The sequence below is a fragment of the Taudactylus pleione genome, unplaced genomic scaffold (assembly GCF_031769625.1).
Source record: "Taudactylus pleione unplaced genomic scaffold, aTauple2 ptg000016l, whole genome shotgun sequence".
Taxonomy (NCBI): Eukaryota; Metazoa; Chordata; class Amphibia; order Anura; family Myobatrachidae; genus Taudactylus; species Taudactylus pleione.
In genome coordinates this window covers 26,172,602-26,194,987 of record NW_028284418.1, presented here as the reverse complement: position 1 = coordinate 26,194,987, position 22,386 = coordinate 26,172,602, and the positions used below count along the sequence as shown (strand labels likewise).

General features: G+C 44.5%; 1 protein-coding gene across 1 annotated transcript in view; it reads right to left on the bottom strand.

Annotated features, from left to right (window-relative positions):
• Positions 1-10,418: 10,418 nt before the first annotated feature.
• Positions 10,419-22,386, bottom strand: part of LOC148541878 (protein kinase C theta type-like) — a 39,234-nt gene continuing 27,266 nt past the window's right edge. Inside the window, exons 3-9 of the mRNA XM_088473343.1 lie at positions 21,830-21,921; positions 21,181-21,243; positions 19,362-19,500; positions 17,543-17,734; positions 14,346-14,474; positions 11,104-11,191; positions 10,419-10,585 (exon numbers count right to left, since the gene is read on the bottom strand). Coding sequence (XP_088329469.1) covers positions 11,114-11,191; positions 14,346-14,474; positions 17,543-17,734; positions 19,362-19,500; positions 21,181-21,243; positions 21,830-21,921 — 693 coding nt within the window. The 3' untranslated portion in view covers positions 10,419-10,585; positions 11,104-11,113. The remainder of the gene's footprint in view (positions 10,586-11,103; positions 11,192-14,345; positions 14,475-17,542; positions 17,735-19,361; positions 19,501-21,180; positions 21,244-21,829; positions 21,922-22,386) is intronic.

The following is a 22,386-nucleotide window of genomic DNA, read 5'->3' as shown; positions in this document are numbered from 1 at the left end:
TACACACTTGCCAATAGACAGATATGTCTGCAGACCGCCCGTACACACTTGCCGATGGACAGATATGTCTGCAGACATATCTGTTCATAGGCTGTGCAGCATAGCCAATGCGATATGTCTGTGAGCGACGTCGTTCACAGACATATCATCTGTACAATTGATAGGCCAATATATCAGCCAGTGTGTACCCAGCATTACAGTACAAACAGATTTGTACACAGTCTTAACATTAAGGAAAATATAGAAAGGTTTTCACTTAATAAAAATGCCCTTTTTAATTTTAAATTCACTGTTAAAGCCCCTGATCCTATGACTTGTTCACAGAACGTCATTTTGGTGCATTTTTGTTGCCAAGCGTCTTCATACTATTTTCTCATCCAAAATAAAATGATTTCAATTGAACAGTGGTCCCAAGTAGCCGAGTTAGTGGTAAAAGAAGTTGCCTTAGTTCATAGGTTATTGCTTTGTAAGGAAATGTTGAGTAAAAAAAGTGTGCTAAAAAATAAAATTTTTATTCTTAGTTCACCTAAGTGCTAATGAGTTTCTGACATAATTTGCATAGGACTATGGCCACACCATAGTAACGAAACTGGATCATAACCTTTATATACCCCTGCCTATACCTTCTAAATATCCTTCCTATAAACCTCTAAGAATAACGCTAATTTGCGTACGCAGTCTGACCGCAAATAAAGACAGGAGTGGAATCTGTGGTTCCAACGCACAAGTATTATTCAGGTAAAAGTACAGTCAGTTACACGCAATTGATACATACACAATTTAGGCGTAAAAGGAAATATTACAGACCCAAGTACAGTATACATACGCTGCGCCTCCGGACCCAGAGATAGACCACAGACTAGAGACCCTCAGTTCATACAACCTTCAGCGTGGACTCCCTAACCAGTATTCGGACACATGTATTTATCCCCCCCAGACTAAAACAGGACAAAGGAGAAATTTCCTGCTGATGTCATTGGTTCCCAGAGGAGAAGCATATGTTACCGCACATTTAACAGGTGTGACACAGTTAGGTTAGGGGGTCCCTCTCCTGGGTAGAGGATTCCTTCCTTACACACACACACAGCAGCAGGGAAGCAGCACACCAGTCTGGATGCAAGTACAAGCTGGTCGGCGCCAGTCTTTATTGTACAATGTCAGAAACGTAAAGAAAACATAAATATAAATCCTAGCCCTGTCGGGGCACTAACTTCACAGGTAGTTCCCTCACTACCAGAACCTGGCAGGGCCTAATGCCCTCGCCAGCAACAAAAGCACAGCACAACACTCACGGTTAGGTTTCCAAGTGTCTCTGAGCAAACTCCCTGCCTGCTCTCCCAGGTGAGACAATCAGCCCTAAACAAACTAGGCTTATATTGGCCACTCTCAGGTGGAAAACTAACAATCCTGTTAACAGGCTGCGAGAACCAAAACCTGGAGTGGCCGTGGGTGGAGCCCTCCCTCTCCTCTCACCCACAACCCCCAGGTCCCAAACCGGCTTTTCAAAAAGCCGAAACTCAAGCCTGCTACACTGCAGACTTTCTCCTGGGGGTTTAAAACACAAAAGACAGGAATCTGGGACAAATGTACCTGCCACAGACCACTTTACCAGTGATCCTATCACATATCCCCCCCCTTTGTTTCGACCTGTGGGGCGGAACAACTGAAGCCCCCAAACAATGAACGCGTGACAACGCGTCAGCATTGGCCAGCTGGCTTCCTGGCCTGTGTTCCACTGAAAATTTAAACGTTTGTAACGCCAAGAACCATCTTGTAATTCTCGCATTACTGTCCTTATTTTCAGACATCCACTTCAGAGGGGCATGGTCAGTGATCAATTTGAACTTCCTTCTGACCAAGTAGTACCTGAGAGCCTCTAATGCCCACTTTATGGCCAACGCCTCCTTCTCCACTGTGGCATAGTTTCTCTCATGTACATTCAACTTTCTGCTAAGATAGAAAATAGGGTGTTCCTCACCCTCCTTGTTCTGGGACAGGACCGCTCCTATACCTACTTATGATACATCGGTTTGTACTATGAATTCCCTGTCAAAATTAGGAGTCATCAGGACTGGTTGGGAACACAACGCTACTTTCAACTCCTGAAAAGCTTTCTCTGCCTCAGGACTCCATTCTACCATGACTTTTTGTTTGCCTTTGGTCAGGTCAGTCAGTGGGACTGCCATGGTGGCAAAGTTGGGTATAAACCTCCTGTAGTACCCCGTAATTCCCAAGAAGGCTCTCACCTGCTTCTTATTCAGAGGCCGTGGCCAGTTTTGTATGGCATCAACTTTATTGAGCTGAGGCTTTATCAGGCCTCTGCCAATGGTGTATCCCAGATATTTTACTTCCTCCATGCCTAGACAACACTTTTTTGGGTTGGCTGTCAAACCTGCCTTATAGATGGAGTCCAACACTGCTTGCACCCTGGGTAAGTGAGACTGCCAATCAGGACTATGAACGACCACGTCATCCAGATAAGCAGCCGCATACCGTCTATGGGGCCTTAGAATCCTGTCCATCATTCTTTGGAAGGTAGCAGGTGCCCCATGTAGCCCGAAGGGCAACATCTTGTACTGAAACAAGCCCTCTGGCGCTGAAAAAGCTGTCTTTTGTTTGGCGCTCTCGGTTAACGGTACTTGCCAATACCCTTTGGTTAGGTCAAGAGTGGTTAAATACCTTGCCGTCCCTAGTCTCTCAATCAGTTCATCCACTCTTGGCATCGGGTAGGCATCGAATTTTGAAACACTGTTCAACTTTCGGAAGTCATTGCAGAAACGCACACTCCCATCGGGCTTTGGAATCAACACAATGGGACTTGACCATTCACTATGTGATTCTTCAATAACCCCTAACTCTAGCATATTTTTAATTTCTTTCGACACCGATTCTCTTTGTGCTTCTGGTAACCTATAGGGCTTTAGATTAACTTTAACCCCTGGGTCAGTGATGATGTCATGTTTAATGACCGAGGTTTTCCCAGGTACGTCAGAGAACAGCGCCCTATTTCTAATCAGAAACTCCTTGACCTCTTGTTGTTGAATTGCCGACAGGGTTTTTGCCACTGTCACTTCGGGAACTAAGGGCCCTGGACTTACTGGAGGGTCTCGGACGGCCGACAGTACCATTCTATCTTTCCAGGGCTTTAACAGATTTATATGGTATATCTGTTCCGGCTTTCTTTTCCCCGGCTGGTAAACTTTGTAATTGACCTGCCCCACTCTTTCTAAGATTTCAAAGGGCCCTTGCCATTTAGCCAAAAGTTTATTTTCCACAGTGGGAACCAATACTAACACTCTGTCCCCAGGAGCAAAGCTGCGTAACCGAGCATTGCGGTTGTATACCCTCTGCTGTGCCTGTTGAGCCTGTTCCAGGTGCCCTCTCACTATCGGCACTACTGCAGCAATTCTCTCCTGCATTTGAGAAACATACTCAATCACCGTTTTGTAAGGACTAGACTGCCCCTCCCATGTCTCTTTGGCAATGTCTAGTAACCCCCTTGGGTGTCTCCCATACAACAAGTCGAAGGGTGAAAACCCGGTGGAGGACTGGGGAACTTCTCTTATGGCCAACAATAAATACGGCAATAAGTAATCCCAATCCCTACCATCCTTGTCGACCACTTTCCTAAGCATGTGTTTTAACGTCTTGTTAAAACTCTCGACCAGCCCATCGGTTTGGGGGTGATAAACCGAAGTTCTTAACTGTTCGATTTTGAACAGGCGGCATAACTCTTTCATGACTTTGGACATAAACGGTGTACCCTGGTCAGTTAGTATCTCCTTAGGTATACCCAGCCTGCTAAAAACATGAACTAGCTCTCTGGCAATGGTCTTGGTTGACGTATTACGAAACGGGATCGCTTCCGGGTACCTGGTAGCGTAATCCATTATGACCAGAATATACTGGTGTCCCCTGGCAGACTTCATTAAGGGTCCAACCAAATCCATCGCTATTCTTTCAAACGGCACCTCTATGATAGGCAATGGAACTAGTGGACCCTTAAAATGTGGCATGGGAGCATGATACTGACACTCAGGGCAGGATGCGCAAAAGTCAGATACCTCTTTATGAAGCCCGGGCCAGAAAAACCTCTGCATTATTCGCTCAGTGGTTTTCTCTACCCCTAGATGGCCTGCCGTTATATGACCATGGGCCAGATCCAACACTGTTCTTCTGTAGGCTTTGGGAACTATTAGTTGTTCCACAACATCTTCCCCCTTCTTAGTCACCTGATATAACAAATCCTGACACATTGCCATGTGGGGATAGGACAAAGGACTATCAGGGTCTACGGGTTTACCATCAACTACTTTTACATTCTCCCTGGGTTTTACCAAAGTAGGGTCATTCAACTGCTCGACGGCAAAGACCTCTCTTCTGACCTCTAAATCAGGCAGATGATCACCTGGCCCAACAACACTTCCCACCTCAATGGGAGGCACATCAGTTGGCGGGCCACCGTCACGTTCCGCATTCTCTAGTTCGCCAACCATAGTAGAAAAAGGGAATAACTCTGACTCAGAAGAAACTCCTTCCTCCACTACATCAACAACCTTCTCAAATGGATCGGGGTTGTTCACCTTTTGAACAAAACGGCTTTCCCACAACTTCCAGAAGTGAGCAAAGTCTCTCCCCAATATTGCATCGTACACCAGACCATGCACCAAACCCACAGAAACTATAGCAGAGCCACATGGTGTCTCGATGTTCACCTCGGCCGTAACATAATATCGAGTATCCCCATGTATGCAGGTCACACCAACAGTTTTCCCTGTATGCCTCAAGGGGTTCACCAGCTCAGCTTTTATCACACTCTTCTGCATCCTGTATCCACTGCTCCCGATTAATCTCTACCCCATTGGCTCTCAGAGATGTAATGGCTCTGTCTACGATCTTTTCAACCATCTGTGTATTCCCATTTGCCTCTTCCAATTTGGCAGCTGTAATCCATATGTGCCGGTCGGTGGGAATGTTCTCACGAGCCTTATTCAAGACCTTGCGGGCATTCTCGTTGGTCTCAAGCCTGGCCAGGGCCAGCCACAGCTCCACGCTGGTGGGGCAGCACTCCACAGCACGACTCACGGTTAGGTTTCCAAGTGTCTCTGAGCAAACTCCCTGCCTGCTCTCCCAGGTGAGACAATCAGCCCTAAACAAACTAGGCTTATATTGGCCACTCTCAGGTGGAAAACTAACAATCCTGTTACCAGGCTGCGAGAACCAAAACCTGGAGTGGCCGTGGGTGGAGCCTTCCCTCTCCTCTCACCCACAACCCCCAGGTCCCAAACCGGCTTTTCAAAAAGCCGAAACTCAAGCCTGCTACACTGCAGACTTTCTCCTGGGGGTTTAAAACACAAAAGACAGGAATCTGGGACAAATGTACCTGCCACAAGCCACTTTACCAGTGATCCTATCACACAGGCTGGTTCAAATAGACTCCCCCTGCCTCTAACAGCAGGGGAATCTTTCTAATAACGCCTCCTGTAACATTCCAACAGCTAAACATTTTGTTGCTTGTAAGTTCTGTGATTCGTAACTTGAGTTTGCATGATGCGATCTCTCCACCGATAACACCGGAATGCTGTAAAAAGCGTATGCATCAGAACAAGACCAAACACAACTTGCTTATCATGTATAATACCTTAGTTATCAAAAACCTTTATTTCTCAGCGTTGAAACTAACTTAACCAACTTAGATCATACATTTTGATGCTTATGGAACCTTATGTGTGAATATGAAATGTGTGGGTATTCAGGGTTTGATATAAGTACGCTAGTTAATGTGTGTATGAAGATGAGTGCATTTGTCTCTAACATTTTAGCATGCTGGGCCAGATAGTTCTACATGTCCTGTCAGCAGGCCCTCCCACCTTTCCTGTGTCATTGCAGGAAGCTTGCTTATTTATTCTAGCCAGACCACCCGTTGTGGGCAAACACTATGCAGGAAGCTTATCTACACAAGCCAGTTGTCACCTGGCCACTTGCTTAATGTAATACTGCAAAGCCATTTCTGGAATATATCCCTTATAATACGTAAAGTAATGAAATAGGCTTTTAGTGAATCGCCGTAACCTATGGTAATGATCACAGATGCATTCGCATGATGCTAATGGTATTATCGCCACATGTACTAAAATGTGAGTTTATCTAAAATGGCGCTTAGGCGGCCATTTCACAAAATGGCGTCTTGCGGCCAGTCGCAAGATGGTGTCGCTGCGATTCAATTTTAAACTGATCTTGTCTCAGCCAGTAATCCAGCTTCGACAAGTATAAATAAGCAAGTTGTGACCTTACGCTTTTGTGTATGAGATTATACCAGTGAGCAAGCAGTGTGCGCATTGTGCTTGGTTAATAAGTGAGTGTGTCCATCTATTATACTCTCTGTACAAGGCAATGTGCATTGTGCACCATGATTTGGAACCCAGTGTTAATGTCCCTGATAAGATGTGTAAGTGCTTTGTAAAGGATTGGGGTTTTAGGTACTGGGTCCCCTTTTGGGAACAAGTTTTTTCACACTACAGTGATTAATAAGTAACCTTTTTATAGTGTAAGGGTAATTTACAAAATAAATTTCCATTCAGTGGAGAAAGCATAAACCAAAAATGTGCCCATTTTCTTACCTTGTAGCCTATTTGTGGCTCCAACCTTATGGAACTCACTTCCCCGCACACTTCAAGAGGCCTCCACTCTAGAATCCTTCAAAAATAGTCTCAAGACTCACCTATTCACCCAAGCATTTCACTAATGTCCTTTGTTTAAGCTTATTTTGTATTTTGTACTGTAAATGTAAAGCACTTTGAGTCCTTTAGGAGAAAAGCGCTATATAAATAAAATTATTATTATTATTATACTGCTACCAGTGATGTGCGGTGAGGTCAGTGGCTGGGGAGGCAGACACAGAGATGGGTCTGAGTGCTGGGAGCCTGTCTCACCCCTTACTTACTGTAACTCTCAGTGTCCATTAATCTCCTACCTGCATCACTGTGTCCTCTCTTGCTGTTGCTGGCTGAGCTCTGATCTGTAAACCATACTTACCTACTTTTGAAAACTAGTTTCAGGGAGATTAAAGTCGGTCGTAGCGTGTACAGCGTGACGCGCTGTTGAGCTGTGTGCCATACCAGAGCCGTAACTAGACTTTTTGGTGCCCTGTGCCAGAAAGAGCATCGGTGCCCCTCTCATTTTTCAAAGGGAGATAATGCACCCAAAAAAGCGCCACGGCTTCATGGGGAAGGGCCAGGGAAGAGATAGGGGAGGCCAGGAGATGCTGGGGATGAAATAAGAGGAAGCTACAAGCAAGAATGATGATAAACAGAAAATTGACAGGCCCAAACAGCGCCCCCTGACCTGTGGTGCCCTGTGCGATGGCAACGGCCGCACTACCCTAGCTACGGCCCTGTGCCATACTGTGCCCAAACGAGTGTCTAGCTTTATTAAGGTGTACACTGCTGGAGGGACGTGTCTTGCACCGCCTATAGAGGGTCTAGTAACACCCAAGGGGCGTTTCTAGCACTATTTTTATGTCTTTAATCCCCCTACTCATAATGTTACACACAATAAGCTAAATATTCTACAAATGTTTTACCCAGTCTATCCAGATATCATCATATCCCAGATCCCATGTAGACTAAAAACCTTCCTGAAGGGAATTGGAGGGAAGAGTGTATAAATATAGTATAGTGGCTGTTATTGTATAATTTTTATATTTACTGTTTCGTCCTTGGGCTGTGCCCCCTTCTTGTGTGCAATTTCCCCCCACCCCCGAAGGGGTCAATGATTTTCCCCAACCAGTCAGACTGTTCAGTGTTAATGGGGCTCATGGAGCAGGGACTCCCTCACTGGACTCAAGATGGGGAGCCCTGTCTGCCCGTTAGTGTGGCTGGAGGATGACAAACCATATGGGGTGAGTGACAGTAGCACGTGGGTCTGGTGTGAATACAGCCAGTGCGCGCCAGGGACTGAGGGGAAACTGTTAAGGGGACTGCTGAGGGGAAACTATAAAGAGAACTGCACAGCAGAACTTTAGGGAGTCCTGTGGGAATGTTAAGAAAGGGAAGACCCGCACTGAGGGACTGACGGCGGCTGTCTTTAGCGTGGTGTTTTCGGAGGCAGCAGCGAAGCAGTGTGAGGGACCTTCTTCAGAGTCTGAGTGACAGCAGCCGGTGTAGGAGGAGCCGGAGGCGGATCTGCGGAGGCCAGCACCAGTCATTCTTCAATACCTCTATTGGAAGCAGGCAGTCTGTAGGTGGGTGTGGGAGGTGGATCAAGGCGGACTGGAGGCAGTGGAGGAGACAAGACAAGCACCAGTCTTCACTTCATACCCCTCAGGAGATCCGGAGGCAGCAGCAGTGGTGGAACTAGGCGGACTTCTCCTCTCAGGAGGCGGGACGGCTTGTATTCCTATTCCAGACATCACGCATCATGATGTCCTCTCATTCAGTCCCTGTCCCATCCCGACTTGTGCATGCGCAGTCCGGATTCCCTACGGGACAGTGGAGAATCCGGGGTTTTATTAAACATTCTGGGGTAGCGGAAGACTCTGCAGTGAAGCGAGAGTCTCCGCAGGAATCGGGAGGGTAGGCAACCTTACTGTACACAAAACAGTGCACTTCCTCGTCACACACTACAGTGCACTTCCTCATCACATGACATATCCAAGGTGTCCATCAGTGCTCAAGGCACACCCCCCATACTGAGAGGCATGCCTCTATTAGCTCTTTTGCTGTGCAGCTTACTGCCCATGGTGTTACCCCACCCCCAGCTCTGCAAGCACTGTCTGACGATACAGAAGTGAGGCTGAGCTGTTTCTGTCTCATCTCTCATCTTCCTGCAGTCCCAGGGAGCTCCACAAAGCTGGCGAGTGTTAATTATAAAAATCATTACAATAAACAAAGAAGATGTTTATAAGTTATAAATATCTTCTTTGTATTATTCTAATCATTTTTATTTCAAATCTCAGGAGTATGACAGAAGAGGCTCCTCCTACCCTGACGGTACGTCCCTGACTGCTGCATGTTGTTATAGCAAAGCAAATAGAAATTGCCTACTATGTTTGGCAGCTACTACCTGTTTTGTAAGGTCTCCCATCCCACTATCAGACATGAGAAAAAGGTGACTCAAGACTATTGGTTAAAATTATTAAGTTTTTTTTGCAGCAATGTACATATATACCAGCTAAAGAAGCAAATTCCTCTATAAATTTACGCTTATCGGGGGCGTCAGAATGATTTTATGTTGGGGGGGCAAAATAAAATAATTCCTTTGCCCCCTTTCTTTAGCTGGTATATATGTACATTGTTGCAATAAATGACTTACTCATATTTAACTAGTAGTCTTGATTCAACTTTTTCTCATGTCACAGTTCTCACAGTTTTAATATTTCACCATACTATGGGTGGAGAATTAATTTGTAATGTACACCAATAAAGTTTAAACATTTTATATACTGGCTGAACCAGGGGTGCTTCTAGAGAGGAGGGGGCCCTGTGCAGTCTCCGACACGGACCCCCTGCTCTCTGTCCAGCGGCCGGCAGCGCACTGAGCTGTGCGCGGCCAGCGCCGGAGTTATAGACTCTGGGCACTAGAGTGCACCCAGAGTCTATACAGGATGCGCTAGTCACCAGGAAAATCACTGCAGCAGCCATTTTCCCTGTACTGCAACTGCACAAATGATGGGAAAATGGCCGCGGCGGCCATTTCCTAGTCGTTTTGACAGCGCCGGACCCTGTGCCGATGTGGGACTCCGGAGATGTAAGTAATTCTATGGGTGCAGGGTGTGCGGTGTGTGGCCCCCCTGGACCCAGGGGCCATGTATTCCCCGCACACCCTGCACCCATTATAGATACGCCCCTGGGCTGAACATCCAGAAGTCAGCAGGGAGTGTCAGTGTGTCTGGTTCTGTGACCACCCGGCAGATAAGGTACAAAATCAGGACAATGGTCAGGGCCACAAGCGAAGGTTCAGGAAAAAGATAAAGGTCAGGTACACAGAAAATTTAATAAGCAATAAAGCACATGAACAATGGTGTAAAATAATTTAATAGGTTGGCCTCAAGCTCCAAAGGAGACAGCTAGGCCTCACCTTGCCATTGAGTGTAAAATTACACCAAGGTTGTCTATTTGCGTGGCTAAAAGTTGGTATCTCTCTAGAGTTGGACTCTTCACAAGACTGATAGTCTGATAACATTCTGGTGGCTTATGATGTTTTCTTGTGCAGCTCTGAGGGCCCGAGTCCTGGGTGTTCTGTATTGGCTGCTGCTAGAGGGAGAAGAAGGTCCAGAGTAGCAGCAGATAGGAGGTGGTTGATGGTGGTGGAGCATGGTGCCTGCTAGTTCAGCTATCTGACATGATAGTCTCCCTGGCCACAGGCTGGCTGCAAGAAAGGCCAGTTAGGCTGAGGCAGGCTAGGTGTTTCTGGTCTCCACAGGTGGAATTAGGAGATATTGGGCCCTTTGTGAGCTTTGATGTTTTTTTTAACAGAGCAGGTGTTATCTGATAGATGTTCCCAGATGCCTTCAGGTGGTTCATATGGGCTGATTTGATGGTGATGGAGGAGCAACTGGCTGTCCCGGGTGAAGGCCTTTATACTCCTAAAAATAAAGTGTTGTAGGAAGTGAGCTATACAAACCATTGTAAAGAGATAGGAAACTATGGGCTGGCTAATGTATACTAGTAGGGGACACGGCCACTAGCTACTCTCCTCTCCCCTCTGTGACTGTTTGTTGCTATAAGATGAGCTACACTTGTTGCTCTGTCTTGCAGCTGCCGTTATCTGACTATAGGAGATCAGCAGTGACAAGATGAGGAGACAATTAGCCAGTGATCATGCCATGGAGAAGAATCTATATTATGTAATTAGTGCTGGTAGCAAAACAGTAACCTCTAGTACAGTGTATCCCAACCTCAGTCCTCAAGGCACACTAACGGTCTTGGTTTTAGTGATATCCATGCCTGAGCACAGATGTTAAATCTATTTACGGCCTTGCTACAGATACTGCTGATCAGTGATGATGACGCACATGACTCATGTGATACACATTACAGTGTTTGTAGTATGGCTGTGGATTAGGAAATATATTAGCACAAATTTGTGTAAAGTCTGTCTTACTGTGTATCAATTAAAAGGAAAATCCTGGGATCGGATGACTTCCACTCCTGTACTCCAGCCCAGGAAGTGTCTGGAGCTCCCGATGGTGCTACAATAATAAGAAATATTGATTTAATAACCACTGCTTGCAATGTCTTCTACTTACGTTACGCTGGATCAGTGACTACTAGAGCTAATGTAGCATGGATTTATTAGTGCTGACAATAGGGGAGATCAGATGCAAGGCATTACTAATAAACCCACGCTGAGACGGATCCTATAGTAACTGCTGGATCAGTGACTACTAGAACTAATGTAGCATGGATTTATTAGTGCTGACAATAAGGGAGATCAGATACAAGGCATTACTAATAAACCCAAGCTGAGACGGATCCTATAGTAACTGCTGGATCAGTGACTACTAGATCTAATGTAGCATGGATTTATTAGTGCTGACAATAGGGGAGATCAGATGCAAGACATTACTAATAAACCCAAGCTGAGATGGATCCTATAGTAACTGCTGGATCAGTGACTACTAGATCTAATGCAGCATGGATTTATTAGTGCTGACAATAGGGGAGATCAGATGGAATCTTTTGGGACTCTTCAATGTCTCCCATTTCTCAAAATAAGTACAGATATCTGATAAATTTCACAGTGGTGCTTGAAAGTTTGTGAACCCTTCAGATTTTTCTATATTTCTGCTGAAATTTGGCCTAAAACTACCTGAGAATTTCACATAAGTTCTAAAAGTAGATAAAGAGAAACAAATCATACAAATGACACAAAACAGTTAGACTTGCTCATTTTTTTTTTTATAGAAAATGATCCAATATCACATATCTGTGAGTGTCAAAAGTATGTGAATCTTTAGGTTTAGCAGATATTTTGAAGGTGAAATTAGTCAGGTATTTTCAATCTATAGGATGACAATCAGGTGTGAGTGGACAACCTACAGTATTTAGAACAGGGATCTATCAAAGTCTGATGTTCACAACACATGTTTGTGGAAGTGTGTCATGCCACGAACAAAGGAGATTTCTGAGGACCTCAGAAGAAGAGTTGTTGATCAGGCTGGAAAAGGTTACAAAACCATCTCTTAAGAGTTTGGACTCCACCAATCAACAGCCAGACAGATTGTTTACAAACTGACAAAATTCCAGACCATTATTACCCTGCCCAGGAGTGGTCGACCAACAAATGTTCACGCCAAGAGCAAGGCGTCTAATAGTTTGCAAGGTCACAAAGGAGCCCAAGGTAACCTCTAAGCAACTGAAGGCCTTTCTCACATTAGTTATTGTTAACGTTCATGAGACCACTATCAGGAAGACGCTGAACAACAATGATGTGAATGGCAGGATTGTAAGGAGAAAGCCACTGCTCTCCAAAAAGAACATTGCTTACCATCTGCAGTTTGTTAAAAATCACCAGACAAGCCAAAAGACTATTGGAACAATGTTTTGTGGACAGATGAGTCCAAAATAGAGCTTGGTGGTGGTATCACGATGGTTTTGCCCTGTTGTGCTGTATCCTGCCAAGATGACTTGATGGGACAATGAATTCTGAATTATACAAGAATACTCTAAAGGAAAATATGAGGACATCTGCTGCATCTCAAGAGAACTTGGGTCATGCAGCAAGACAATGACACAAAGCACACAAGTCATTCGACCAAAGTAGGGTTAAAGGAGAATAAATTTAAAGTGTTGTAATGACCAAGTCAAAGTCCTGATCTTAATCCAATCAAAATGTTGTGGAAGGACCTGAAGCGAGCAGTTCATGGGAGGAAACCCACCAACATAACAGAGTTGAAGCTGTTTTGTACAAAGGTATTGGGTAATTTTCCTCCAAGCCAATGATAAAGACTAATCAACAAATACCAGAAACATTTAGAAGCAGTTATTGCTCCACATGGGGGTCATACCAGATACTAAAAGCAAAGGTTCACATACTTTTGCCACTCACAGATATGTGATATTGGACCATTTTCCTCAATAAAAAAATGAGCACGTCTAATATTTTTGTCTCATTTGTATGATTTGGTTCTCTTTATCTACTTTTATGACTTGTATGAAAATCCGAGGTAGTTCTAGGCCAAATTTTAGCAGAAATATAGGAAATTCTGAAGGGTTTACAAGCTTTCAAGCTCCAATATATATATATAAGAATTACATTTGAATACAAAAGTACAATAGCCACAAATTCAATGTGCGTTTCAGGTCCTAAAGCTGGATCAAACCTTAGGTATAAAAATACACATTTAGTATAAACTGTATATGACTAAGGTTGGGTTTGGGTTAGCCATCTCTGCTTGCACTAATTATATACAGATAACCAGTGGCAGATTATAACTAGGGCCAGCAGGGCTGCAGGCCCCCCAGTAAAAATCCACCACAACTAGTCAGCCCATAGTGATTGCAGTGGATACCCATTGGCAGCACTAACTGCTAACCACATGCTGGACTGCAATCGGCAGATAGTGCCGCCAATGGAAAGCCTCTTTGCCAGCTCTAATGTGCTTCTAGGGATGTAGCCAGGGCAGTCCTTAGTAGCCGTGACAGAGAAGGGGGGTGCACATGTTTTTTACCCCTATAAGCCTTTTTTATTCCCTTCCCTAACAATGCTGCGGGCAGCGCGGCGGCAGGTGCAGTCTGAGCAGCTGGAAGTGCCGGCAACCCTTCTCAAGGGCACAGGTAAGAGCAGCCACTGCACATAACTATGGACACATGTATATTATGTCTAATTGTGTTTCTCTCTTGTGACAAAATATATTAAAATATCTATATTCCCAAAGGGTTTATTCATTTGTTTTAAACATACATGTAACAGGACCTTTGGCAGAGCTGGATTAAGGGGTGGGGGTGGCATTACCCTGGACCACCCTTTCTTAGTCAAAGTCGGGGAACGTGGGCAACCTATGAAGACATGTAATATGCCCACCCCCAATGCCACATTACTGTATGCCTTATGTCAGTGCATATCAATTGTGCAGCACAAACAAAACTTCCTTATGATTGCACATTGGAATAGACATCAAGGGGTAAATTTACTCAAGTGAGAATTTTTAGCAGTGAGTTTTAAAAGAGATGTTGCCCATAGCAACCAATCAGTTTCTACTTAACATTTAACTAGCACCGTCTAGAAGATAATATTTAGAATCTGATTGGTTGCTATGGGCAACATCTCTTCTAAAGACTCTCACTTTAATAAATTTACCTCCTAGTGGTAATTCCCTGTGTTTACAAGAAGTGGTAACGTACCATAAATGGCAGGAATGGGGGTCTCACTCTCCTCCTCTCTATGTCCCTCCAACTGATGGTGCGTAGGAAATGATGGTCACGGATATTCTGTGACACCATCAGGCGATGTTCTGCCTTCTTTTTCAGTAGCTGTAAATTGAAGCAACAAAAACATGTCACGCCACAACATTTTTTTTATTAATAATTATTATTTGTTAAATATGACAGAAAATGTACTTTAATATTTCATTATGTCCTCCAAAAATGTTATGAAAGAACACTTAGGAGGAATTCGATTAGACCCTGTTAAAAAAGGTGGTAACCTCTGGCATCAATGCTGGGGCTATTCAATTAGAACCCCTTTTTCACTTGAGACCCTTTTCAGTGCCGTTAATCTAAAGTGTTAATGGGCGTTAGCACAAGTTAAAGGGCATGAACACTTCGGGGTATATTTACTAAAGTGCGAGTTTTAGAAATGGAGATGTTGCCCATAGTAACAAATCAGATTCTACTTAACATTTAGAAGATAATAGCTAGAATCTGATTAGTTGCTATGGGCAACATCTCCACTTCTAAAAACTCTCACTTTAGTAAATATACCCCATAGAATCTGTGAAAAGTTCACAGACCTTTGCGTTAACAGGGTCTTTTCACCCCTATTAGGGATTTCTATTCAGGTCTGATAAGACCCATAAAAAATTCCCTAATTGAATAGCCCCGGGGAATTAATTAGCACAGTAAAATACCACATCTAATTGAATTCCCCCCTAAGGATGGTGATTTGCAGCTGGTTGTGTTAGGAAACATTTTTTTTGTTAATTTCTCCAATAACTTTGCTTTCAGTAACTGACACCTGGCCATGTAACAAATCGCACCAATTAAATTCCCCACATAAGCTTTGTTTTCAGCAGAAAACAGGAATATTATGGGGCCTATTCATCATCACTTCATTTATAAATGAACATTTTCACCTAATTTTGTATAATTTAAGTGTCAGGCCAATTCATCAGTCATATAATGCAGGAGATATCACAGATATCTCCTGGTTACAATTGTGCCCTGATAATTTCTACAATCCCCATACTTTAGTATGGGGATGTGGAAATTGTGTAATTCATCAAGTTCCGAAAAAGTATTTTTTTCGGAACTTGTGAGTGATACTATTCTGAGATCGCGTACAGCAGGGATCTTCAACCTTGGCCCTTCAACTGCTGTGGAACTACACATCCCAGCATGCACTGCCACCTTTTTGATATAACAGCATGCTAAAACTATGGCAGTGCATGCTAGGATGTGTAGTTCACAGCAGCTGGAGGGCCAAGGTTGAAGACCCCTGGCGTACAGCATCTGATAACATGCACCTTGTGCAAGAGAAGTGATCTAATCAGATCCCTCCAGCCGTCTCCACTTACCTCTGGCGTCTCTAGTTGTCACTGGCTCCCTCCGATTCTTTTCTGTCGTGAGAGCTTGTGCTGCAGGGGCGCCGGGGGGAGATTAGGAGCAGCGGCGGTCGCGTGGGAGTCAGACTACGGCAGCGGGTTACAGGGGGGGAGGCTACAGATACAGTCGACCGCAGGGAGTCGGGACTGACACCGGCGGCCGCAGGGGGAGGGACAGCGGGGCCCTGCGCATGATTATTCCAGACCGGGCTGAGGAGGGGCATTACCCATAGCGGCAGCGGGGAGAGGTGCAACAGTGGCTGGGATAGAGTGGACACCTGAAAGCCAAGGGTGGCGGGGGCTGACACAAGGCAGTTACACCGGGAGAGGGGGGAGAGAAGAGTAAGGGTTAACCACAGTGGCGCAGGGAGAGGATAGACGCAGACTGCGGGCTGAGAGCTACAGCTCCCTCCTTCCTCCCATGCACCCGCAGCCTATCTTCCTACCTCCGGCGGCTTCTGTATCTGCTCCTTGCCACAATCTGCAACACTGCCGGCGGCTCTCCGCTGATGCCGGAGGCAGGCTGCGCCGGATGGCAAGGGAGTGTAGGGAGCAGGGACACAAAGGACAGGCTGCGAGAGGAAGCACAGGGAGAGGGGACACCGGGGACAGGCAGCAGTCAGGGGAGCACAGGGATAGGGACACCGGGGACAGGCAGCGGGCAGGGGAGCACATGGATAGGAGAGACAGAGGGTAGGAAGAGGGTTAGACACGGGACAGAGGTTGCAGGCTAAGAGGGAGACAGCATAGATAAATGGGAAAAGTATCACACGTCCGAAAACTGCTTTGCAAAAACAGCAGCTTTTCGGAAGTGATACTTTAGTAAGGGTGGTATGATGAATAGATATATTTTTTACAATTTATTCTCTAACAATTCAAAACTAAATTATCAAAAGTGAAAACTCCATCATGATGAATAGACCCCTAACAATTAGATAAACTGTCAGACTGCAGCAGGGACGGAGCTGTGAGGGACATGGCACCCAACATAGAGGAGCTCTGGCAATGCCTGTGTCTGCTATAGAGGTCCCCACTCTGCTCCTCTTAGCGGTTTTTGAACAATTGCAATATATAAAAACAATTATAAAGATAATTTATGTAACAATGGGTAAATCTCATTTAATGTATCATAGGAGATGATTTTAAAATGAAAATACCCCAAACATCAGAAAAGCTAATTTACCTATAAATAACAAACTCTTTCTTTGTTACACTGCTTTGTCGGTATGAATGGAAATTGTAAAGTTCAAGATCTTCCAAGTTGAGCCAGTGACACTGCAGTCTTACTCTATGTATAGGGGGCCACACTGTGATATTCTGTCCCCTTTTACTAGGAGATCTTGGAGAAACTTTGAAGGCCAATAACTCGTAGTCATTTCTACCAAGCTGGCTACTGGGACCAAGCTCTGGACTTGCTTCTGTACTTCACTGCCAAAGTTACCGTGCATGGAGCTGGGCCCCAGTAGCTAACTCCATCCTCAGATGACACTAGCCACTATAGCCTGTTACAGCCTGCTGCAGACTGCTCTACACAGTAGGGTGGCTGGCCATGGAAACTGGAAGTAAAGTGATCGCATTAGTGATCACATTCATTTTATATATTGCAGAAACAGCTCCTATCAGAGCTCCTGTCTCTGCATGTGTAGTTTAATACATGCCAGAGGTACATAATTTCTTATTGCCGCAAAAAGAAATGATAATTATTGAGTTTAAACCCTGATAATAAATGGGCCCCATAGTAAGGTTTATATGGCTTTAATACTGCCTTTATAAACTCACCTTCTTCAGGAAATCTTTCGCCTCAGGATGGAGCCATGATGAAAACTTTGGTTTCTCCCGCAGCACAGATTTAAAAAAAAGCTGTGTGTGCGGGCCATCATAAAATGGGGAGTGTCCTGTCGCCATCCTGGTTATTGTGATCCCCAGGGACCACCAATCCACAGCTACTCCGTAAGGCTGATCTAGCAGAACCTGATAAAGAAGTGATGGATCATAATATACATTATTCTATCTGTAATTACATCTTCTGTGTGCTTCTACATTGGCTTACACCCCTTTTTTATGACCCATGTCCTAATCTAATGTCTGTATTATCCCATATAATGTATCCCCTGTGGCTTTTATATAAGTCCATTTTTGTTTACTAGATGTTGGGATGTTATGGTGACCTAGTGCTGCCTTTCAGACATTCATTGGCTAAACAAATCCTTCTCATATTAACATAAAACAAGTTCATGAAAATAGAAAATTGTAACTAGTTCCTCAATAACTGAATCTTAGAAAATCCCTGAGAAATAATAACTTCTAATGCATCAATATTTCTATTACACCAGTAACTTTGTAGATAATACAATAAGGGCTCTGTTTATTAACATTATTTTTACTAAAATAAAGTGAAAAAGGGTGTTTTCACACCCTTTTCACATTATTTTAGTTTCACCTGTAGTTACTATAGGGCAATTGGAGTAGAATTAGTAAAATTCTACTCCAACCCCTAGTATCACTTATTTTTAGTAAAGCAGATCGCATTTCCCATAATTGTAACGGGAAATGTGATCCGACCATAGTTACTAAAAATAAATTGTAAAAAATTACCGGGGGAAGCTCTGTGATAATAACGCCACCTGGAGGTGGCATTATCCAGGGTCTCCCCCGGTTACCGGGCTCCCACTCTGCTCTAACGGGGAGAGCAGAGCCGGGAGCCGGTACCAGTAATCAGCTATGTGGTCTAAATAGACCGCAAGCTGATTGCTGTAAAAAAAAGATAAAAAAAAATGAAACATTTTTTTTTTACTTACCTGAATCCAGGGACCGGTGATCGGGCCTCCGGTGATGGCTCCTCTCCGGTCAGCTGGTCTCCCAAAGTGCACTGCTGCCTGGTCATCAGGTGATCAGGCCCCAGTGCAGTATGGGAGATCACCTGATCGGGAAGCCCGGAGAAGATCACCGGAGGCCAGGAGGATGCAGGTAAGTGTAATGAAGGGAGGGGGGGTCGCGGGGGTACGCAATCGCGGGGGGCGGGGCTTAGCGCCAGTGGGGGGGCAGCAGCAACGGTGGGTCGGCGCATGCGCGGGCTCTTAGTCGCGGTATTTTTTCCGGAAATACCGCGACTAGAGTGTGGATGGGATCCGCAGGGACAGAGCTTTATCGCAAGCTCTGTCCCTGCAAGGGATTTATAGTAAATCTCTGTGATATTGCCTGAATTCGCAATGCGAATTCACTCGGTAATATCACACTACAATCCGCATTCAATATGCGGATTGTAGTAAATAGAGCCCTAAGTATTCTACATAGGGGGAAATACAATTAGATGTTGGCATTACTGCACGGCTTCAGCTCCTGTGTAACGTGGTATAGCTGGAGTGAGGGTCTATCAGTTGCAGCAGGACAGTATAGTGGGTAAGTTACAGTACCAGAAGTAAAATGCAGTTTATTGTACCGTGTAATCTATACCAATGTATAGATGTATCTTTCCTAAAACTAGAGTATGTCTACTACTTAGTTTATCAGTTGGTTACATTAAAAACCAGAAACATTTTTTCAGTAATATAAATTTGCAAAACCTCTTTGTAACTCGCTCCCATATTCTGTATCTCACCTCTGGGGCCATGTATCTGTAGGTGCCAGTCTGGCCGGAAGTTGTTATGCCTCCAATCATGCCATCCTGGGCGAGGCCGAAATCTATGATTTTTATGTGGCCTTCCTGGTCCAGCATGATGTTCTCGGGCTTAATATCCCTGCAGTGAAATAAAGAGATGACTGGGTCTGAGTTTGGTATACAGTACAATAACTGGGTACATCTGGTAGATTACATCGCTGATCACTAGTAGAGCTGGGCAAAAGCCAGGGCCGGAAGAAGATGATGGCATGGAGATCAGTCTACTTCTAAATGTCCATAGCCGGAGGTGGCCAAATATATTAGGTAACTGAGGAGACCGAGGGCAGGATGTACTAACACTGAAATGCAGATTCATTACGGATCACTATTGCGATCGCAGCTGTGATTACGCACGCAGGTCTGCTACGAAAATGTGCTAATGACTGCTATAGCAAATATATTTTAGAGACGCCCAAAGCCAGCATAGAGATGCCCACTACCGCTTTCACACATCCGTAATACCTTGCAATCCTGCGTATACATCGGGAACATCGAGTAACATCAGCCCCTCACGCACAATTACAACAAGTCTGACCTGTCTCAGAATTAGCAAGTCTCTTCGTATGCAGTGAGTACTCAAGCTGCGTAGGCAATCGCAAACCTGTTTGTTAGTTAGTCAGGACCAAGATATGATATTATAGTGTCAAGAACGAACAAAATTCTATTGCCCTGACTATATTTAAACCGGGAGGCACTGACTGCAAACAGTCATTAATTACAGAGGGTCTTATTCATTACGGATCTGCGTTTGCCGCTGCGATTACACTTGCAGTTCTCATGCGAAAATATGCTAATGACTGCAATCGCAAAACCAGTACAGAGAAACCCAGTACCGCTTTCTCACATCTGTAAGGCCTCGCAGTCCTGCGTATACATCGGTAACATCGGACCCTCACGCAGAATTACAGCAGGTCTGACCTGTCTCAGAAATTGCTAACCTCGTCACACACAGTGAGCCACGTATGCCATCGCAAAGGCCAATTTCTGCACGCCCATGCAACAGCGTTCAAATGGACTGGCACGCCTGCATTTCTCCAATCACTCCCCCGTCACCACCCCCAAAGACTGACGTCCGTCCCTATGTCTGTGATGGCTTTGTATCTGTGTGAGAGTTCGCAGTGTAATCGCAATAATATCTTGCGCATGCACACTGCGGTACATATGCATTACGCTCCATCGACCGATCTGCGTACGCAGGTGCAATTGTGATCCATGATAAATCAGGCCCAGTATACAAATAAATGCTAACTGCTGATTTCTTGCTGTGGTTTCTAATGCAAGTTTACACTTTTAAGAAACATTAGTAAATTACCCTCAGTAACAGAAATGTTTAAGCCTAAATCCTACATTTTGTCCTTTAAAAAGTAACATGTAAGACTATTGTACTAACCGATGCACAATGCCTCTTTTATGGAGAAACTGCAGGCCACAAATCAGTTCTGCTGTATAGAACCTGAGCAAGAGAAGACAATGATGGTATTGCCTAATAGAAGCCTATAAGATTCTTTTTGCAACATTCCCTGCGGTACATACACATTATGCTCCATTGACCGATCTGCGTATGCAGGTGCAATTGTGATCAATGATAAATCAGGCCCAGTATACAAATAAATGCTAACTGCTGATTTCTTGCTGTGGTTCTAATCCAAGTTTACACTTTTAAGAAACATTGGTAAATTACCCTCAGTAACAGAAATGTTTAAGCCTAAATCCTGCATTTTGTCCTTTAAAAAGTAACATGTAAGACTATTGTACTAACCGATGCACAATGCCTCTTTTATGGAGAAACTGCAGGCCACAAATCAGTTCTGCTGTATAGAACCTGAGCAAGAGAAGACAATGATGTCATTAAATGATTATATAACTATCCTGTGTTGTATAAATATAATGTGTAAGAAAAGTGACATCATCAGTGTAACAAATAGAGATTCCTCTCTCTGTGATACTCCTGTGATGCCTTTGTGCTCTACACACAGTCATCTATATTATGTGATGTGTTACCAATGTTATCCATACTCAGGACAGAACTTACACAGCGCACTGAATGTACAGCACAAATCACCTTGGGCTATCACCCCTGTGCCCTCACCCCGGGGTACACACCATAAGATGGTGCGACCCAGCGACTGCTACAACATGTCCCATTACCTCTGACAGCTCTGAGCTGGTGCGAATGCTCATATGCAGAATGGAAATGGCTGCAAGTTTGTTTGCAGAACAAGTCAGGCCCCTAACAAGTCTCCTCTTCTTCCCTTCATCTTATTTCATTAGTCGTGTTTGCAGAAATTAAATTTAATTTTTACACTACCCCACAGGAAGACACTCAGGAATGGTCTCACTCTGCCCGACTACTCCTATCGCCCAATGCAAACTTCTCCTCTACCGCAAATGCCACAATATTTACTTACTGCACTTTGTCCATGTCTAGGTAGCTGCATAGTTTTATAAGCGCCTCTAGACTGCCACCGCCAATATACTCCATGATGAAGTATGCGTGGGCCTATAACACAAAAACATATTAGATAAAAAAAATATTCATTAAAAGCAAAATTGTTGATTTTATGATCCCAGAAGAACATGAAGATCCACCAAGTGCACAGCTTCTTTAGAGAGGCCTGGCATTTACAAAGGAGTGTGGTTACACCGCTAGTACTGGGGTACGAGTGATCTCTTGGCATTCCTGGGTGTATGAACGTCTATGACATGTAGGAACTTGACTGACCTGGTGGATCTTCAAATTTTTCCCCTTGGTGCCATAAGAGGGAGTACCATATATACTCGAGTATAAGTCGACCCGAATATAAGCCGTGGTACCTAATTTTACCACAAAAAACTGGGAAAACTTATCGACTCGAGTATGAGCCTGGGGTGGGAAATGCAGCAGCTACTGGTAGTAATCCCCCCTGGTAGTGCCCCCAGTAGTGATATCCCCCCCTGGTAGTGCCCATAGTAGTAATCCCCCCCT